The 17,662-nt window shown below is 45.8% G+C and overlaps 1 protein-coding gene across 1 annotated transcript in view; it reads left to right on the forward strand.

Moving 5' to 3' along the window:
• BMERB1 (bMERB domain containing 1) overlaps nt 1-17,662 on the forward strand; it is a 123,340-nt gene that overhangs the window by 102,680 nt on the left and 2,998 nt on the right. Inside the window, exons 3-4 of the mRNA XM_084763546.1 lie at nt 2,186-2,259; nt 16,459-16,573. Coding sequence (XP_084619672.1) covers nt 2,186-2,259; nt 16,459-16,573 — 189 coding nt within the window. The remainder of the gene's footprint in view (nt 1-2,185; nt 2,260-16,458; nt 16,574-17,662) is intronic.

Below are 17,662 nucleotides of genomic sequence, written 5' to 3' on the forward strand. Positions count from 1 at the left end.
GATATATATCTATATATCCCTCCTATGATACATAACAGAATTGCAGGGAAGCCCAATTACCTACGCATGAACCTTGGAAGGGGTTGTGAGTTCCTACTGAAATGTTCACATTGCTTGATCAGCAGCTTGCAAGTCTAGGAATTTTTTTGCTTTTTTTTTTTTTTTTTTTTCCGAAACAAGGCTTCTCTGTGTAGCTCTGGCTGTCCTGGACTCACTTTGTAGACCATACTGGCCTCAAACTCCCAGAGATCCACCTGCCTCTGCCTCCCGAGGGCTGGGATGAAAGGTGTGCACCACCACTGCCTGCAAGTCTAGGAATTTATCACAAAAAAAAACCTAGGTATGTGCAGTGGGCCAATCACTGTATAGCAACATAATGGGATGTTGTAGAAAGATGAACTATTCTTTCTATATTAAATAATGCAGTAAGTTTTTACAGCAATAGTTTTCTTTAACCAGCTAGTTCACCAATGACTGACACAAGGAGACTATGATTTATTATTAAGCTGTAAGCACTATGCTGGGAAGATTCTGAACTACTTTAGTTCCAGTACCTTTAAACCCCACATAAAAGCCAATCACTTGCCCATCTGATGACTCCAGGGGCGGCTTCTGCTCCATCAGCCTGTCCTTATGTGTTCACTGTCATCTTGCCTTATGGCGACTCCTCCCTCTCTCTGGCTTCCTTTCCTCCTCCTACTCTTCTGCTTTCTCCCTCTCTCCTCTTATCTGTGAACACAGCCTGGGAATCTAAAACTCCTCTTATCTCTCTTCTACCAAGTCATAGGCTTCAGCATCTTTATTTAGCCAATCAGGGATAATTGTGGAACATTCCTTATCATCACATGGTTACAGGAGATAGTTCAACATTCATGGCAGGGTGGTAACCAGATCTTAAGGCACTGAAATCAGCATTTGAAAACAAAACACAGCTGGACCTTCCTCCAACAATGGGATACTGTGCATCCACAAAAAGTCAGTTGACTTGTACGTACTGAGAGAACCATGCCCAAGATGTATTATGAAGCAGAATTATATATCATTATGAAGTAAAAAGATATATATTAAGTTAAGAGAGAATTGAGAAAATATTTTGTATAGTTAACAATGTCATGTGATACTTATAACCTGCATATTTTGAAACCTGCAAGAATCAGTACTAAACTAGAGCACTGGTATTACGACTCCTTCTGTGTCTAGAGGTGTCTGAACCTAGAAGCAGATGATTCAGTCCACAACTCTAAGCCCCTAGGTATGAACGATACAAAACCCAGACTCCAAGAGGTGACAAAAATTGGAGTTATGTCTAAGGGCAGTGGGAGAGAAAGCAAGAAACAGAGAGATAGACTGAGAGGAAAGACAGAGAAGACAAATAGCATCGGAGAGAGTACACACCCTCTCTTCCTTCTTCATCCTCTTCCCCTGTCCTCACCTACAGCTGACTGGATGCTGCCTACGGAGGGCGGGGCTTCCCCACACCCACCATTCAGGCACTCACAACCCAATCTTTGGAAGCACAGTTTAAATGCGAACTCTCCTTAATGTCAGACTTATACGGTTGAGACACAGGACCCCAGCTGGTGGCGCTGTTGTGGAAAGTTATCTGTGAATTTTGGGGTGTGGGGGCCTGGCTAGCTGTGGCGGTAGGGACTAGAGGGTCCCACATGCCAGCTTCCTGCCCAAGTGCTATTTCCTGATCTGGACTGTGTAAAAGCACCTGCTAGACTCCTATGGCTACAGAGCTACCTGCTTTCCTTCCAGTTTCCACAGAACTGTGAGCCTAAACAACTCCTTCTCTCCCCTAAGTGACTTCTTCTTCTTCTTCTTTTTTTTTTTTTTTTTTTTTGGTTTTTCGAGACAGGGTTTCTCTGTGTAGCCTTGGCTGTCCTGGACTCACTTTGTAGACCAGGCTGGCCTCGAACTCACAGTGATCCACCAGCCTCTGCCTCCCGAGTGCTGGGATTACAGGCGTGCACCACCACACCCGGCTCTAAGTGACTTCTTAGTCAGGCATTCTCTCACAACGAGGAGAAAAGTGATGACTACCCACACTTACCCAGAAACAGCTGGTCACTGGTCACCCAGGCAGGGTCCCCCATTGGAAGGCAGCACCCACTCTCACAAGTGTGTAAACCAGGCTAATGCTGAGGTGTGTAACTCATTGTGTGGTGTCCTGTCCCCACAGGATGGATGACATTCAGCTCTGCAAGGATATCATGGACCTAAAGCAGGAGCTGCAGAACTTGGTTGCCATCCCAGGTAACACGTGTGACTCCATCCTCTGATAGCCACTGCTCAGGACTCCTCGCCTGCCCTCTGTACCTCTGGGATTGGGAAGAGAGAGTTTGTTTCTTTCCCTAATAAGGAATCAGAGGCTCCAGAATTTAAACCCAAGTTCATGCAGGGTGGGGTGGGCCACACCTATAACCTAAGCACTTGGGAGGCCGACGCAGGGAAATGACCCACACATTCTAAACCAGCCTGGGCTACAGACTGAGGCCGTCGTACCTCAAACAAAGCACAAGGTGAGCACAAGTTTGTGTCAGGCAGCGCCACCTTTGACCTTCAGCAAGCCACTTCACTTTTCTAAGATTTGATTTTCCTTTCTCTGAAGAATGGAAGAGTAATGCACCTAACATCATTGTCATGAGGGGCTGAGGGGAACAGTTCAGTGGCAGAGCACTTTCTTAGTATGTGCAGGGACCCCAGCACTGCCTAAGTATGATCAATCTTCCCAAATCTAAATATCTGTGAGGTAAATGTGCATTTCAGGTCAAGCATCACTATGACTCAGAGTCCATTATTGCCATTTTTTTTTTATCATGTGTGGAAACAAGGAGAGTAGAGCAATTACAGGCTGTAATATTGAGGCTAAACCTCTATCAGTTATCAATGGTACTGATTCTCTGATTCCTTTCCCCTTAGGTGACTTCCCTTCCCAAATACCCTGAGTTAAGCATCCCATGGGTCTTTTTATCAAAGGACTCACCAATTGAGTGTCTGTGGTATTAGTCAGTTCTCTGGAGGAGCAGACCTGTAAAATATGTATACTAGGTTGACTTGCATGGTATACTGTGCAGAGGCCAACAATGGGCTCTGCACAAGGGCTGAGTAGATAGGAAAAAGTGAGGGTGGGGGAGGAGAAGTGAAGCCTCTGGGCTGAAGAGGGCTAGTGTAGGGGGAAAGGTGGGAAGTGTTGAGAGGAGCCAGGACTCTGTTACAGGTACTTGTGATGTTGGGAGAAGCTGGCTGCCAGCATCTGCTTTGATGTGTTAATAGGCTTCTCAGTCAGCCATTTGTCTGAGTTTCTTTGGGACCTTGACATGCAGCCTTTTGTTGAGGATAAGAGGTGATGTAATCTCTTCTGTAACTGCTTCTTAGCTGAAATTAAGGTGCTGTTGTCAGGGCCCAGGAAAGATGGAATGCGAGGAAGGGAAAGAGGAGTGCAGGCTGGGAGACATCTGCTTCGCTCCCCTCCCAGGTTCTGCAAGACCATCTTGGGCTGGGGCACTGGGGGAAGTTTTAGAGCAGCCTGCAATTGACTGGATACAGACTAGGGAAAGAAGGCCAAGTTAAGGAGTTTAGCGGAAATTTTCCTCTTGAGGGTACATTTGAAACTGTGGTCATGGTAATTGGAGGTAAGTGTCGCGAGCACTGAGCACTCCGCACTCAGGATCCCGAAGAGACTCAGTCTGTGACACGTTAGTGATAGTGGAGCAAAGGCGTTTATTAAAACTTACTGGGTGTTCCAGTAAGAAAGCAATGCAAAAACAACACCACGCCAAAGCTATGGTGGCCACTACTAGTGCGAACCACCAATACCATTCCATTTGTTACAATCTTCTAATACCAGCATAATCTATATACTTAACACTATCTTAATCCTAATAGAAGTGGCATCTAACATTTCATAGCATAAGGGTATACGACCTGATCTAAGAGTCGTGCCCAGCTCATCAGGTTCAGAGTCGCGACGTCGTTTGCTCGACCTGCTCGGTGCTAGTCCGAAGTTAGATGTTTTCTGGCTTCCGGTTTCAGATCGTCAGAGGTTCGGTCCGCTTCTGCGTCGGTGGATCTTGTTCACGAACTGGCCGTGTTTAGGCAGTCATGGTGAAGGCGAGATGACTGCTTCTTCTCAGGGTTTTTATACTTAACTTAACCTTATCATTTCTAATTCACACGTTTCTGTTAATCTAGCTTTTTACGTCACTCTTTTTTTTTTTTTTTTTTTTTTTTTTTTGGTTTTTTCGAGTCAGGGTCTCTTTGTAGCCTTGGCTGTTCTGGACTCACTTTGTAGACCAGGCTGGCCTCGAACTCACAGCGATCCGCCCAACTCTGCCTCCCGAGTGCTGGGATTAAAGGCGTGCGCCACCACGCCCGGCCTTTTACGTCACTCTTATCACGCTCGTTCAGCATATGGCTGACGTCATTATACTTATCTACTCTGGGCACCTGCTGGTGGCCCTTACATGTTTATGACATGAGGGGAGTCCCAAGACAGAGAGGAGGAAGGAGGAAGGGTTAGGGGAAATACAGAGCATGAGGGAGAGCGAGACAGACAGAGGGGGGTGGGGGGGTTAGGAGAAAGAGCATGAGGGAGAGAGAGAGAGAGAGAGAGAGAGAGAGAGAAAGAGAGAGAGAGCACAAGGGAGAGAAAGAGAGGGGGAGAGAGAGACAGACAGAGACAGAGAGATGGAGAAAGAGAGAGAGAGAGAGAGAGAGAGAGAGAGAGAGAGAGAGAGAGAGAGAGACTGACTCAGAAATAGGCAGGTGGGGAAACCAATAAGGAGTTCTTATCTGGAGTCCATTTGACCTTTGACAGGTAGATCCAAGCCTGGTGACTTCCAGAAGCTTACAATAATTTTTTTAAGCTTACAAAAAGCGATAAAAGTTTTAGATATGTTAGCATTACCACTGTTTGCAATCTGTACTGAAATCCACATTGTAGAAAACGCAGTACACTCGCGTCTTTGAACCATAGTAGAAGCTTAGAGACCCCCTCGCCAAAAAATGATTCTGGGTTAAAAGCATGAACATTCTTTTCTGTTCAAATGGCTGGATATGTGGACTGGAGAGGGATGTTTTCAACAAATGAGAAGCGCTTTAGTCAGTGCTTTACCAGGGCCAAATCAATAGCTTATCAGAGCTCCTCCATTGATTAATGTTAAAACTCTGACTGTTTGAAGTATTTTTTTTTTAAAGACAGGGTTTCTCTGTGTAGCCTTGACCATCCTGGATTTGCTTTGTAGACCACACTGGCCTCAAACTCACAGAGACTGTTGTGCCCTGGAGAACCTCAAAAATCACCAGGAAGGATCTTTATTTACAGCTCAAGCTGAGCTATGACCATCACCAAGGCAGTGGTATCTGGAGGCAACCCCATGCTCTGGTCTGAGGGTATTTTATATGTCTCCCTTCTCCCCAGCACCCCCGAAGCAGGGGCTCCCAACATGGCAGCCGCTTGTTGGTTAGGTTACAGAAGGAGGTCTTGCGGTTCAAAGTGATAGGTTATAAGAGGATGCCCAAACCATAATAGCTCTGACCTTCTTTGTTCTCTCTCTGGGAGAGTCCTTGGCAACCTTATCTCCTGCGGTGGAAGGGAACGTGGCTACATGACTGAGGCTCGGGGTCTCTTAGAACCTCTAACTCCGGTGGGCTTGAAGGAACGTGGCAGGGTTGGCCCTCCCTGCAGCTGTGCCCAGGCCTTTAAGCCTATTTCTTAAAGCCTTGCCTCAGTGACCCTGAGATACAGATTTTAATTCCTTTTGGTCTCTCATTACCAACCTGCCTCTGCCTCCCAGGTGCTGGGATTTTAGAGGCATGTGCCGCTGCCACCTGGCTTTGAAGTCTTAATATAAAAATAGCCTAAAGGAAAAAAGAAATCTAAAACATTTCTCAGTAATCACTTCCCTAGGCCCTTACAGTTTGCATTTACAGTGCAGGGTTTTCTCCGATCCCACTAGCAGTGCAATAGTAAAGACACAGAGACTTTTATATAGTTGAAAGCTTTAGGCCTTTTGCTGGGCAGATACTCAGCTAGCCTCTAGCCTAACTTCCCGACCTGCATCCCCACCATGTGGCTAGTTCTTACCTACCTGCCCTGCTCTGCTCTCCCTTCTGCTTTCTTCCATGTCTGCTTCAATTCCCCCTCCCTGCTTGCATCCCTCCTGGGCCCCCACCTGCCAGGAAGTTCTGCTCTCTTACTTCCTGCCCCAGATAGTGATTGACAGTTTTTTATTATAACCAATCAGCAGTAAGACGATGCCTGGTTCGTTTCTTTGCTTGCCTAAGGCATTGAGGGCTGCCTGACCTTCATCTTTCGGGCAGGTGTGGAAGGACAGGCATTTACAAATAGAAACCCAGTGGTGGACCATCGAAATGACAGTGGCAAAATCCTGCCAGCATTTAGCTCTCTGTGGTACAGAATTAACAACTGAAAATACAGGGGCACACCTTTTGCTGTCAGGATATCTAATTTCTTCCTGTTACTGTTTCTTCTTTGAGCATGACTACTTAACAAACCGTGACCAGCAACAACCAACAGCTCACCACCTCTATTAGGGCTGGCTCTAGCATTTATATACCCTCTGAAAAAGTTCCCAGAATTCCAAACATCACACAACTATTTGTGGTTGGCAAAATCATGCTCCTGCTAGAGCATGAGGCAAATCACAGTCAGCTGCTGTGGATAATCTAATATAGTCCCATATCCCACACCTGGTTTTATATTTATTAATTAAAGCAATGATAGATAGAAGGTACCAGGCAGCAGATATTGCGTTATGCACGATTTATTAAATGAGCATGGGGGGAGAAGGAAAGAGGGGAGAGGCACCCCAGAGAGAGAGAAAGAAAAGAGGGAGAGAGAGAAAGTAAGAGAGTAGAGGGGGAGGGAAGTAAGAGAGGAGAGAGAGAGAGACAGAGAGAGAGAGACAGAGAGAGAGAAGAGGGAGAGAGAGTGAAAGTAAGTGAGTAGAGGGGGAGAGAAGTAAGAGAGGGTAGGGTTAGAGAGAGTAGAAAAGAGCGAGCCACGTGGAGGTTTGTCCTTTTATACAGCCCTGGGCAGGGCCACACCCCCGTGGCAGGTAGGCAATGACATCACAGGTAGGCAATGACATCACAGGTAGGTGGACTGAAAGAGAATAATAACATTCCTAACTTTTCCTATAATTAAAAAATGAGGAACATTGTATTGTTTTTATATAAGGTAAGTTAAAGTATATAAATGTAGGTAATGGAGAAAAGAGAGAGAGAGAAAAAAAAAAAACAATAGCAACAAAATACCCAGATTATATGGTGAAGAGGAAGGAAAAGTTCTGCCCTGAACCTTTAGGTAGAAGACAGGCTATATCAGCCATGTCCTGCAGCAGATAGGGACCAAGGAGTGCTGGGAGAACCTGGAGCTGTTTGTCCTGGGCCTGGAGCACAGCATTTCAGCCTTTTGCAAATGAATAAGGGATGAAGTAATCATCTTAACTACTTCCTGCTGACAGTAGGGCAGTGACAGGGGGTAAAAAGGCTGAAATGTTGGCCAGGTTCCGGAAGAATGGGCTGTTGATTTGCTGTCCAGGGTCTGAGAACATCTGCAGCTGGGAAGGGCAATGCAGGTCCAGCTAAGAGGAACAATGCAGGTCCAGCTGGCACAATTTTTGAGGTTGGATGGGAGCACTTGTGGGTAGCTGCTTGACGATGTCTCAGAAGTAAGAGGTCTGGCAGAATACTGGAACATATATGTGGGCAGAAGACAAAGTTAGTGGGTTAGGGAGAGAATTCCCTATAGGTGTACATTTGAAACTCTTGGGAGAGCAAAGATAAAAGGCTTAAGACAATGCTGACAATGGCATGAAAGCTTTGGGAGAGCAAAGAAAAATTTTTTGTTTGTTTTTTTTAAAAAAGATTTATTTATTTATTATTCTGTATCCAATGCTCTGCCTGCATGTGCACCTGCAGGCCAGAAGAGGGCATCAGATCACATCATATAGATGGTTCTGAGCCACCATGTGGGTGCTGGAAATTGAACTCAGGACCTCTGGAAGAGCAGTCAGTGCTCTTAACTGCTGAGCCACCTCTCCAGCCCCCCAAAAGTTTTGAATATGGGAACTTCCTTCCATTTTACCCCGATTGTTGGCAATAATTAAAAGGCTTTAGTTTTGGATATGTCCAAGTTTGGCTGCAGAGGCGTGTAAACTTAGAAGCCCTTAATGTGGGCATAGGGGTTTGAAATTCTCAGAAGGCATCCTAGAGGAGCCTGGAGAGGCCGCAAGTGGACTGGTCCTCATGGGGAGAGTAGAAGTCGGTGACCTGTCAGGGCGTCCCCTGAGCAAGGTTTAACTTGATGAGATTGGTACAAGTGTTCCAGCAGCTCGTCAGCGCTGGACAGAGACCAAGGGCGAGAGCAGACATGGTTTCGAATGAGCTGGGGAGGGGGGCCAGGGGGGCGGGGAATGAACCGAGCTGGTAGAGGGAGATCTCACCCAAGGGAGACGGTCCTAGATGAAGGGTTTGTGTGTAGGCTGGTAAGAATGACAAGAAGCATTTACATCAACCAGAAAAGAAGACTCAGCTTTCAGTAGGTGTTGGATGTAAGAATGTAGCACTAGTCAGGGGAGTCCCAAAGCCAGGGAAAGGGGAGGAATCCCACCCTCAGAGGCAGGAGACAGGTGAGAAACTTAGCCTGTTGGTTGACAGTACTTATCTTGACTCCATTTGACCTGAGATGGATTTTTTTTTTTTTTTTTTTTTTTTTTTTTTTTGTAGCTTACAAGAATCCTTGTTAGTTCATAAAGGGAGATAAATTTTGGACACGTTAGTGTCATCCTTGTTTGAAATCTGCAGTGAAATACACATTATTAGACATGAACACACTGTAGGAAAAGGCAGTAGACATAGAGCATAGTAGAGGCCTGGGAAAAGAACTTTGTGTTAAAAGCACAAATACTCTGAGGTGATCTTAGGGAAGGCAGAGCCTCTTGGGCCTCTGTGGAACAGTAGTAACACAGGGAGGACAGACATCTCCTGTAGAACAGAAGGCAAGAGCTCACTTTAGCATCCGCACACATCATGGAAGAGGGGCTTTCCAGAAGATTGGATGTATATAATTTTAGCACAATGAAACTTTTTTTTTTCAAGACATGGTTTCTCTGTGTAGTCTTGGCTATCCTAGACTCACTTTGTAGACCAGGCTGGCCTCGAACTCACAACGATCCTGCCTCTGCCTCCCGAGTGCTAGAATTAAAGGCATGCGCCATTACTCCCTGCTCCATAAGACATTTTAAGAAAAAGACAAAGGAAATTTAAAATCTTGGAACTATGATAGGATCGTATAGTGGAATGTTTTTTACAGTTAGATTAATAAATGAGAGCTCCATTGATCGGTGTTAACACTCTGAACAGTTAATACAATAATAGCATAACAACAGGATAAATAAACATCTTTTTAGATATTTAACCTTCATAACTTGCATCTACCAACTTAAAACACACTCTTGGACCTTCTAAGCTTTTAACTTGCATTTACCAACCTGAAACACTTTCTTAGACCTTCTAGTATTCCTAAAACACTTTCTTAGGCCTTCTAACATTTATTTTTTTTAAAGATGTATTTATTTATTACTATGTATACAGTGCTCTGCCTGCATGTACACCTGCAGGCCAGAAGAGGGCATCAGATCACATTATAGATGGTCATGAGCCACTATGTGGTTGCTGGGAATTGAACTCAGGACCTCTGGAGCAGTAGTCAATTCCCTTAACCTCTGAGCCATCTCTCCAGCACTGCTCCCCTTCTGACATTTATACCTTGCATGTAGACCTTTCAACATTTTTAACTTGCATTTGTCAACCTGAAACACTCTCTTAGACCTTCTGTCATTCATAAAATACCTTTTAGACCTTTTAATGCTCATAAATGTCTTTTTGGAAGCTTTAGGATATTGGTGAAATTGCTGTAAGTAGTCACTGTCCTTAGCTAAAAGAATGGTAACAAGGTAGACTGCATCTAGACCTGACAGTTGAAAGTTTGGTCTCCTGTATATGAGGAGATCTGGGAAGGTCTGTGAGTAAGACCTTTTAAAGAAGAGATCTAGTATCTAGTAGTCTTAACTAATGAATTAACTAACGAACTAACATGGCAGATTACTTTGGGCTAAAGAGATCATTGTCTGTTTTCTAGCTATCAAGTAACATCAGCTTAGCCGTCAATGTGATCAGAGACCTGAGAAGGATAAATTGTAACCTAAAGGAATCTATGCATTAATAAAAATGACAGAGATGACTAGTTAGTCAGATCCCAGTAAATAGACAGTGTCCCAGTTGTCCTCTGTGGCAGCATGGCACCGTGGGCAGAGACAGTCTTGCATCAGGCAGGGAAGACGAGACGTTGTTTTTGTGGACGGTGAACATGGAAGAGACTGACCTCACCTTGTGTTCAGCAACACGAGACAGTAACTCTTCGGGTGTCCAGTTTGTCCACAGTTAGGCAGACATTGGGAGCAGTTTTGCTCTGTGGCCAGAAATCACAATCCAAGTCTTCTAAGACCTTGGGAGCTACTGTTATAATCTGGAAATCTCTGTTTTTATAATAAATTTACACAGGTTAAATGCCATATTCAGCAGATTTCTGACAAGTTTGAGTTAAGTGTTCTTTATATTTAATTATCTGTAATTAATTACATTGTGGTTTTTTTTAGCATGACTAAAATACATTTTTGAACATGTTAAAGGACTTGATCATTTTTAAGACCTTAATTAAGGCTAGGAGTTTAGGTTTTATTTCTATTAAGTTGGAGACTGAGAAACATAGACACAGTCCATAAAAGAGAACAGAAGTTTTTGTATGACCAATAATACCACATTTAGAATTTTAGGCTAGCCATGTCTTAAGGCAGTGATTTTAGACTTTGAGAATGAAGGTAGAGCATAACAATCAAGTTTTAGCATTGTAAATAAATGAATATTAATACAGCAGGCGTGGTGGCACACGCCTTTAATCCCAGCACTCGGGAGGCAGAGGCAGGAGGATCACTGTGAGTTCGAGGCCAGCCTGGTCTACAAAGAGAGTCCAGGACAGCCAAGGCTACACAGAGAAACCTTGTCTCACAAAAACAAACAAACAAACAAAAAATACAGCAGAACATTATACACAATCAGTTGACCAGGAAGCTTGCAGTAGCCCTGTGGGAGAAACAGCATTTATATTCTTAATTTGAATATGCCTTTATAACCTTGAAATAAGAAATAAACATTTAGAACCAGGGTACAAAAAATGGGTTTTTTTTTTTCATCTAAAAGGGAATAAACAGAGTTTAAGTTTTAAATAATCTAAACATCACACTCAATAAACAATTGTATACCTAATAAATAATCTTACCTTTTTTGAGCAGAAAAAGAAATCAGAGACAATTTTTATTTATTTGTTTGTTTTAAATATTTATTTAAATATTTATTTATATAAATATTTATTTATTTATATAAATATAAATATTAAATACTGTATATAAATATATAAATATACAGTATTCTGCCTGCATGAGTGCCTGCAGCCAGAAGAGGGCACCAGACAATTGCTGGCCATGGTGGTGCACGCCTTTAATCCCAGCACTCTGGCTGGCACATTGACCTAAGGCAGAGGCAGGCACATTAACCTGAGTTCGAGGCCAGCCTAGTCTACAAAGGGAGTCCAGGACAGCCAAGGCTACACAGAGAAACCCTATCTTGAACCCTCCCCCCCCCAAAAAAAAGAGTTGGAAAATAATTTTAGAGAAAGCAAAGCTGCGTCCAGGTCCGGAGGTCTGGAACCAGTCACCGCGTGTAGGTGATTGACCCCGCCCCTGAGCGTGAGCATCATTTGTGAATCTCTGGCATGCCTGCGGTGAGGAGGGGGAAGGAACCAGAGCAGTGGCGGGAAGCGGGCAGCATCATGTGGCCAGGCCATGTGTAAGAATATTTCAAATGGAAGAGAACAGGCAGTCCTCTAGCACCCCAGAAATGGTCTGGGTTGCTTTGGAACAGCATGGATGCACAAGCTGGTCATGAAGAAGGGAGTGGCGGTAGCAGGCACATCTGGCCGCCCCAGCGCACTCCACCCCCTCTGAACCATGCAACATAGCAGTGCAGCAGTGTCTTTTTTTTTTTTTTTTTAAACCTGGGTAGGCTTAGATCCTAGATTATTCCCGTATGTAGGCAGTAGGGACAGGAAGCCCAGTACCTGAGTGCTCTAGCGGCCCCGGTTAGGGCGGGGAGAGGGGGGGTTGCCGGCGCTGGGGAACCTAGACAAAGAGAGCATCCGGTTCCCTCAGTGGCAGTCTTGAAAGCTGGTCCGGAAGGCTTCTCCGCAGGTGGCCCGGGGCCTGCTGCTCAGTTTGTTATGGACAGTAAAGGGAGATGGGATTCCACTGTGAAGACTGCAGAGTGGACCTCTAGGTTAAGTATCTGAGTCACATGGCACCAATGTTATGATTAATAAAAAGAAAATAAGATGGTAAGATGCCAGGCAGCAGATATTATATGAGGTTTATTAAGTGAGCATGAGGGGAGAAGAAAAGGGGGAGGGGTACCCCAGAGAGAGAGAAGAAGAGGGAGGGAGAGCGGGTAGAGCAGGTAGGGAGGAAGAGAGGGAGGGAGAGAGAGAGAGGGAGGGGAGGGAGAGAGAGAAGAATGGATGGAGGGAGGGAGGGAGGGAGGAGGAGGAAGGGAGAGAGAGGGAGAGAGAACACACGTGGAGGTTTGGTCTTTTATATGGCCCTGGGCAGGGCCACGCTCCCATGCCAGGTAAGTGATGGCATCACTGGTAGACGGATTGAAACAGAATCCTAACACCCATGACTCTGTGACAGTCCGTGGGTGCAGGTGCTCCCTTGGAGAATAAGGCAGGGAGGACTCTAGTGCAAAGTGTAGTCTAGGGAATCACACATGGGCCCCACTCACAGAAGCCATGCACCAGTGGGTGATGGTCAGTGACCAAGGGCTACAGATCATCCATGCTTGCCACACAGAGGTAATCGGTGGCATTTGGGTCATCGAGAAAGCTTTCCCTTCCTTTCCGGGCAGCCCAGTGTGTCTTGTGGGCTTTACACCCACATTCAGCTATGCAGGGGCTGAAAATATCCCTGGAAAAGTAATATCCCCACTGAAAGTTTCACTGACCTTTTTCTCGTCAGGATCCGGGATCCCTGCAGGACATAACAACTGTTTACTTAATGTTTGTGTTGTGTTCCATGTTACAGGCGACCTGGAAGTGATTTAACATACACAGGGCCCTATCTTTTATTGGCTGGTTTTGTGTCAATTTGACACAAGTTAGAGTCATCAGAGAGGAAGGAGCCTCTATAGAAGAAATGCCTCCATAAGACCCAACTATAAGGCAATTTCTCAATTAGTGATCCATGCGGGAGGGCCCAGCCATTGTGAGTGGGGCCATTCCTGAGCTGGTGGTCCTGAGTTCTATAAGAAAACAGGCTGAGCAAGCCATGCTGAGCAAGCCAGTGAGCTGCACTCCTCCATGGCCTCTGCATCAGCTCCTGCCTCCAGGTTCCTGCCCTATTTGAGTTTTTTTTTTCTGACTTCCTTTTGTGATGAACAGCAATGTGAAAGTGTAACCCTAATAAGCTCTTTCTTTCCCAGCATGCTTTTTGGTCATAGTGTTTTGTCACAGCAGCGGAAACCCTAACTAAGGCATATGTAAATATTGTGTGTGAGTGCACACATCTATGTGTCTAATCTCCAGGAACACTCTTAGTTGCCCATTAATTGAAACCAAAGGATATCTTATCTTTAGCACTCACCAGCACTGAGATTATAAGTGGGTACAACTATGCCTTTCTTTCTTTCTGTCTTTCTGTCTGTCTTTCTTTCTGTGAGTCCTGGGAATTGAACTCAAGCCCTCAGGCTCAAAAGGCAAACAGTTTATCAACTGAGCCATGTCTCAGACCCAATATCATGACTGTTTCCTCACCTGTAAAGTACAGAGAAGGCCCACAGTGCAGTCACATGAGCAAAACAAAACACTAACAGATCTGAATACATGTCCACAGGCCACACTAGATTACAGTTTATCCTCAAGGGCCCCAAAGCATGACCTCAGCTTCTGTTGGCACAGGAAGTGGGAGGGACATTGCATTTGTTGTATACTTACTGCTCACCCTATCAGATGTCTCTGTGACAACCCTTGGAGCTTGGCCTTGGAAGGAACTCAGAAAACAGTGATGACCCAGCAGGGGTCCAAAGGTAAGAGGAGGCCAAGGACTCAGGTTGGAGGGGACAGTGGGGATCTGCTCCGTGTTGAGGACTAATGAGTTCATCTGCTAATGACAGCCTTGTTGCATATAGGAGGGAGGAAGGAAGAAGAAAGGAAAGAAGGAAGAAAGAAAGGAAGGAAGGAAGGGAAAGAGGGGGAGAGAGAGAGAAAGAGAGCGAGAGTGGGGGAGGGGGAGGGAGAGAGAAGAGGAAGATGAGAACTAAGAACACTAGGAAGTAGAAGCCACTGTGGGCTCCCTCTGTCCAGATCTCTCCGGATCAAAACAAGCAGCAGCTTGTCCATCCGCTGTCCAGGGATGGGCACTGACAAGTTGCCTGAGATCTGGAAACAGGACTAGAGGTGAGAATGTCCCTCAGTGCCCATGGAGGGCTGCTTGCAAGAGGCTCTGCAGATAAAACAAAAACAAACACACAAAGAAAATCCCTAAAATTGTATTTAGTGTGTTTGGTTTTTTTGTTTGTTTTGTTTGTTTCTGACCCAGGCTGACTTCAAGCTCATGATCTTCTGTTTCAACTTTCCAAGTGCTGGCATTACAGCTGTGGGCAGCATCCCAGCTGCAGCCCATTTTATACAAGCACATTCCATAAGATGGCATAGGGTTGGGGAGACGGCCCAGTTGGTAAAGTGCTTGCCTTTCAAGAGTGAGGACGCCCATTAATCTCTAGAGCACGTGCATCCACGTGCACGCGCGCGCGCGCGCGCACACACACACAAGCATACACACACAGACGTGAACACATGCACACATGTGCGTGCACGCGCGCGCACACACACACACACACACACAGGCATACACACACACAGGCATACACACACAGACGTGCGCACACGCACACACACACACACAGGCATACACACACAGATGTGAACACACACACACATGTGCGTGCGCACGCGCTCACGCGGACACACACACACACACACACCAGGCATTGTAACTTGTACTTGTGATCTCAGTGCTAAGGTGGCAGACACAAGAGAAAAACCCCTGTCTAAAAATAAAAGTGGGGGCTGGGGAGATGGCTGTTGATGGTTAAGAGCACTTACCATTTTTTCCCGAGGATCTGGATTCAGTACCCAAATCCACATAGAGCAGCTCACAGCTGCCTATAGCTGCAGCTCCAGGGCATCAGAGGCCTTCTTCTGGTCTCTGCAGATACCTGCGGGCACATGGCATACACACACGTACTCAGGCACACACACAAACACATTAAAAAAAACAAAGCCGGGCATGGCAGCGTGTGCTTTTAATCTCTTAGGAGGCAGAAGCAGGTGGATATCTGCGAGTTCGAGGCCAGCCTGGTCTCCATAATGAGTTCCAGGACAGCAAGGGACATATAGAAAGCCCTGCCTCTAAAATCAATACCCTCCCCCAAAAAAACCCCTCCAAAACAGAAACAAAGCCAACAGAGCACAAATGGTAGATGGAACCCGAGGAACAACACCTGTCCTAGTTAGTGTTACTGTTGCTGTGATGAGGTGCTGTGAGCAAAGAAGCTTCCAGAAGAAAGGGTTTTTTTGGCTTATACTTCTATATCGTTGTTCATCATTGAGGGAAGTCACAACAGGAAGTTAAACAGGGCAGAAACCTGGAGGCAGAAGCTGATGCTGAGGCCATGGAGGGAGCTGCTTACTGCCTTGCTCCCCATGGCTTGCATTCTTATAGAACCCAGGACCACCAGCCCAGGCATGGCCCCTACCCACATTGGGCTATGTTTTCCCTCCATCAATCACTAATAAAGAAAACATCCTCCAGGATTGCCTACAGACCAGCCTTAGGTGGGCATTTTCTTAAGTTCGGTTCTCTATTCTCTGGTGACTTTTGTTTTTTTATCAAGTTAACATAAAACTATCCAGCACAACACCCAGTGTTGACCATTAGCTTCCACCTGCATGCGCACACATGGATGAGCACACAGACACGTATGTGTGCCCATTTACATGCATCAAGAACCATTCAAGAGGTCATGTTGCCTCTTCAAGTTCACACAGTGAATGCGGTAGTGCAGTCACATGCCCGACCCGCTCCCTTCAGACTCAGTGTTTCCACTACTTACATTCACTGCCTGTTTTGTTCCATCTTGAGAAAGGGTCTCGCATGCCTCAGGCTTAGCTTCAAACTCACTCTCCTGCCTCAACCTCCTAAGTGCTGGCATTGCAGACATGCACCACCACAACTGCCCCCACTGTTTTCTCCCTTTCAGAAAAAGAAAAAACCAAGCTGCAGAAACAGAGAGAGGATGAGTTAATCCAGAAGATCCACAGACTGGTGCAGAAGAGAGACTTCCTGGTGGATGATGCTGAGGTGGAACGGTTAAGGTGGGCCCTGGGCCATCAGATCACAAGCTTCTACTCCCTGCACCATTCACAAGCCACTGTCTGGCCCTAGGACTGATGGTCTTGCCTAGCAGGCATGGCCTCCGCCGTTGGTCCCCAGACACCAAATCCTTCTGACCTCAGAACCCATTTCATATTCAAGAGAAAAAGCATTTCATCCTCCAAAATCTTGCAAAGCCCTGTGTATCTTAGCTGATTGCCGTTTGAGCAGGTGTGCAGGAAGGGATAGAGGACCAAGTGCCCTATACACTGGATACATCAAAGCAACTCTCAAAACTCCGGTCAAAGCCCTTCCCCATGACAGTTTCTCCCACGTTCCCAGGTTTGTTGCTTTCCTCCTCTTTCCTTCCCCTCTTGCAGGTTCCTGTCTGATTATTATACCTGCCCGTCCTAGCCTGGGGCACCCCTGGCTCTGGAGCTGTACAACTAAATAGAGGCCCACAAAGATGCCAGGCCTTGGGTTCAGCTTTGTGTCTTGGATATTTTCATCCCAGGACAAAGCCTTTTGGAGTCTCTATCCATGTAGGAGGCAACTTCTTCTTCATCTGTGTTCTCTGAGGACTTCCCCAGAGTCAGTTGGGTTTCACAAAACCTATTTTATTCCTGGCAACCTTGAAGGCAGAGGTGACTTTCTCTCTGAGATGGACCCTGAATCTTGTGGGAGTCCAGGTGTTCTGGGCTAGCTTGAAGGCACAGGAAGGTTCCCAGTTCACTGAATCCTAGGACGGTGCCTGAGGGCTAGAATGTCCTTGCTTCTGCCTTGAGGTGTCACTCTAGCTCTGGGCCACCATTTATTTTTTTAATTTTTAATTTTTAATTTTTGGTTTTTCGAGACAGGGTTTTTCTGTGTAACTTTGGCTGTTCTGGACTTCCTTTGTAGACCAGGCTGGCCTCAAACTCACAGAGATCCTCCTGCCTCTGCCTCCCAAGTGCTGGGATTAAAGGCATGCACCACCACCGCCCGGCTGGGCCAGCATTTATACAGTGGTGTCTGCCTTCATTAGATAGAGAGCTCACGTAACAGAATGATACGCCATATATAGAGGTCACACAGTAACATCCACGCCACTT

This window comes from Acomys minous, assembly GCF_964271855.1.
Source record: "Acomys minous genome assembly, chromosome: 16".
Classification (NCBI taxonomy): Eukaryota; Metazoa; Chordata; class Mammalia; order Rodentia; family Muridae; genus Acomys; species Acomys minous.